The following is a 3,673-nucleotide window of genomic DNA, read 5'->3' as shown; positions in this document are numbered from 1 at the left end:
AAAAAAAAATCAAAGAACGCGACATGAAGCAAAACCCACAGGATTTGGGTTACTTGGAGCTGGAGCCGTTCTCTTGGCAGAAGACAACTTTGCCTCCTTCTCCACCTCCAGGCCAGAGAGCCACCGGGATTGTGCCACCAGGTGCTGTCCCCAGCACGGCCCCTTTCCCGACACGCATCACCAGCTGGCATGGCTCCAGTGCTGAAAACAACTTGGGTGGGGAGAGGAGGGTTTTGTCAGAAGAAATGTCACCCTGAGCCCTGTACGGGCACCTCCCAGCACAGCGGGGCATGGGACAACCTGTGGCTCAGCAGGCACGGCAATGCACTCCCCAGCATGGCCCCTGCAGACACAGGCAGCGCCTCGCACATCGGCACAGACCCCCAGCTCTTAACAGTCAGGGTCTTTCAGGCTGGAGGTTGCTGGTTCAATCCAGCAAGTGCCTGCCATTTGCAAGGAAGAAGGATCAAACCCCTCTAACTATGGCCGGCGCCATGCATCCTTTCCAGACACAGTCATGGGCCGGTACATCCCAAAGCACTGCAGGATCTCAGGTTTGTTGCTTGGGGTCTTCTTCCAGCAGCGACTAGGCTGCAGGAGGGTGCAGGGGAGCAGCCTTGGCTCTGCCTGCCCGGAAAGCCCCAGTCCCACCAGCAGAATCTCCCTACCTTCAGATGGTTGAAGGTGAGACCACATTTCCCCCCCTCCTCTCCCCAGTCCTGGCAGCGGAGCTGGTCGAGTAGGCGAAGGCTGTCCAGACGGGGTCCCTTCTGCATGTCCACTGCCTGGACCAGCTTCAGGATGGGGAGGTGAGTGGAGGATCTGGTGAGAGAAAGTGGGGTCCGGTGAGAGGTAGGTTGGAGACCTGCATCCTCCCACCTGGGGAGAGGATACCTGCAGTGACTTGGCATGCATGGGGAGCCCCCCCAGCCGCCTACGTGGCCCCGGGCACCGCAGCATCCTGGATCCACCTCCCGCACCCACCTTTGGCGAAGGGGAACCTGGGAGATTAGCAGCATGATGGGAATGCTCCTGAATAGCTCCTGCCTTCCCTGGAGGGACTAGAGGGGAGGCAAAGTGGGGTTGTGCTCCCCTACACGCAGCGAGCAGGGCTGCGGGCTGCCCAAGAGGGGAGGCTGGATTGGGCCCCAAGGAGAGGCCGAGCAACCAGCGGGACCGCATCGTGCCCAAAATAAGCCTGGGCTGGTCCAGGCGGATGCTCGGCCCCTCCCTGGGGCCAGCTCGCTGTGCTGGCAGGTGACATGTGTGTCAGCCTGCAGTCCACCCTGGGAGGCCCCTCATCCCCCTGCTGCTGCCAGGTGCCCAGGCTCGCTCCTGAAGCCCAAGCAGGGATCTGAGAGCTGCCACCCTCCGCGGGGCCAGGGCTTAGCTCCTGCAAACAATGTGGGCGGCGGGGGGGGGGGATGGTGTCCTTCGGTTGCATCCCCCTCCTCTTTCCTTGAGCTGCCTGAAATTTGGCTGAGGTTTTTCCCTCGACACAGGGCAGCGGGTTTTGGGGCTGCATGAGAGGGTGACTTCACCCCCGGCGTTGACATCTCCCTCCACTTTCCCATCCTCTTTTTGCCTACACCCAGCAGTGCTGCCAGCCAGGGGGGGATCCCCAGGGCAGGGTCACCCCACTCTGTGAACAGCTGAGCCGCTCACCTCCAGCAGTGGGGAGAGGCCGGGACGAAGTGAGCTTCTTCTGTGGCCTTCTGGAGGGTGCCTTTAGGGAAGCCCCTGTTGCTCTGCCGCCCCTTGAGCCGGAACGGCTCCTGCCACCTCCTCACCACGGGGATGATGTCAAAGCGGATGGTCTTCCAGCCACCGCGGATCAGCAGCGAGAGCTCCATGGCATCTTCCTGCAGTTTTTCAGCACTGAGGTCACCTAGATGCAGAGGGTTTGGTCGTGGTTAGGAGGTTACCACAGCCGGTCCCACAGGCTGAACCGGGTATGTGCCGCAACGCCCGTGGGCACGTCCCACCCTGCTCAACTCATCCCTTTCCAATGCTGAGGTTTGGCTGCGGTTCCCTGGCGAAAGCCATTCTCCAAACCCCACTGGGGTGGTTTTCGGGAAGCAGCATCGCTCCAGCGGGGCTCAGGGCCAGGCCAGCAAGTGTGGGCACAGCAGGAAGCCCCGACCGGCCGACCAGGGCCATGCTGCTGGGTGGCTGAACAGTCCCAAGAAAAACAACATGGTCCAAGAAAAATGGACGAGGAAAGGTTTCGGGTTGTGGGGGTAGAGGAAGATGAAGGGCTCTGACTTGGCCATGGAGGAAGGAGGGGATGGTGGGCTTGCTGGGACTGGGTTAAGAGACTTTCAGACCCGCTGGTCCTCTAACATCACCTTCCCATCAGGGCTGAGGTTTACTTCAAGAAGCACCTTTGGAGATGGAAATGCACGAAGAAGCTGATGGGACCCCTATAGGCATTCCCAGGGTCCCTTCCCCACCGTGTCCTTCGCAGGGATGCTGGTCCCAGCTGGGGCCCGTGTGTGCACAGCGTCAGACCCGTGCCCCAAGGTCCAGGTCCAGCCCTTACGCACTTCCAGCTCACCCTCCAAACAGCCTCCTCCAGGGAGCAGTGGGCACTCGGGGGCCAGGAGAGACAGAGGGAACACGACTGGGGTGAGCCAAGCACGCCAAGCCCCTGAGCAAACCCTCCCTGGGGACTAAGGGCAGGGATGGGATAGAATAGAATAGAATAGAATAGAATAGAATAGAATAGAATAGAATAGAATAGAATAGAATAGAATAGAATAGTTTGGGCTGGAAGGGGCCTTTAGAGGTCATCTAGTCCAACCCCCCTGCAGTGAGCAGGGACATCTCCAACTAGATAAGGTTGCTCAGAGCCAGCTAGGATGGGTGAACCCTGCATGGAGCTGCTAACCCGCCAAGGAGGGTGCCATCAGCCCAGCGTGAAGGTGCCCGAGGATGACTCTGCTGCCATGGGATGGCAGGGAGTAGTTTGCATCTCCCCTTCCTTAGCTGAGGGCAAAGCCTGTCCCAGCGCATCGCAGGGTGCTCGCTCACTTGTGCAGGCTTTGGGTGGGCCACATGCCTGGGGACTTACACCCCAGCCCATTTGCATGGGTACCACCGCCAAGCTGGGCTCCCTCCAGAGGCAGCTCCCAGCCAGGGAAGCACTGTGCTGGCATACTCACCTGGCTGAAGCAGGAAGTGGCGTTGGCAGCGCACGATGGCCGAAACAAGGAGCTCTTTCAGGTGCTGGAGGACTTTGCCCGGAACCAGGCACCCCACACCACATCCCTGCTCCATCACACCCACGGCACTGGTCCAGTCCTCCAAGTCGGTCCCTGAAGAGGGCACTTCCAGATAGCAGGTGCCCAACCCCAGATGGTGCCCAGCCGGGGTGTCCCCGGGCTGGCACGCCAGCACCCGCAAGGCATTGCCATCAATGCGCAGGGGGACCTCCACGGTGACAGCATCCTCGGAGGCGTTGAGAGCGAATTCGAAGGCTTCCAGGTTCCTGGCATAGTCCACGAGGAAACGGGGCTCCCTGGCATGGACACCCTCCAGCAGGGTCAGCAGGATATCCTCGGCCTGCTGGAAATGCTCCATCCGCTGCCTCTCACGGGACACGATCACCCCGATGTAGCTGTGCCAGTGGGAAGCGCTGGCCGCCATGGCAGCTCCGCTGCTGTCCCGAGCT

General features: G+C 60.7%; 1 protein-coding gene across 1 annotated transcript in view; it reads right to left on the bottom strand.

Annotated features, from left to right (window-relative positions):
- The window catches only part of LOC104162910 (chromosome unknown open reading frame, human C2orf54), a gene marked incomplete at its 3' end in the record, with an annotated part of 5,019 nt that extends 1,371 nt beyond the window's left edge, over positions 1 to 3,648 (bottom strand). Inside the window, exons 1-3 of the mRNA XM_009701751.1 lie at positions 3,165 to 3,648; positions 1,666 to 1,888; positions 669 to 822 (exon numbers count right to left, since the gene is read on the bottom strand). Of these exons, the coding sequence (XP_009700053.1) occupies positions 669 to 822; positions 1,666 to 1,888; positions 3,165 to 3,648 (861 nt within the window). The remainder of the gene's footprint in view (positions 1 to 668; positions 823 to 1,665; positions 1,889 to 3,164) is intronic.
- Positions 3,649 to 3,673: the final 25 nt, after the last annotated feature.

Source organism: Cariama cristata, unplaced genomic scaffold (assembly GCF_000690535.1).
Source record: "Cariama cristata isolate BGI_N322 unplaced genomic scaffold, ASM69053v1 scaffold28826, whole genome shotgun sequence".
In the NCBI taxonomy this organism is placed as follows: Eukaryota; Metazoa; Chordata; class Aves; order Cariamiformes; family Cariamidae; genus Cariama; species Cariama cristata.
Note: the sequence above shows the minus strand (reverse complement) of the source record. Positions and strands in the feature narration are given on the sequence as shown.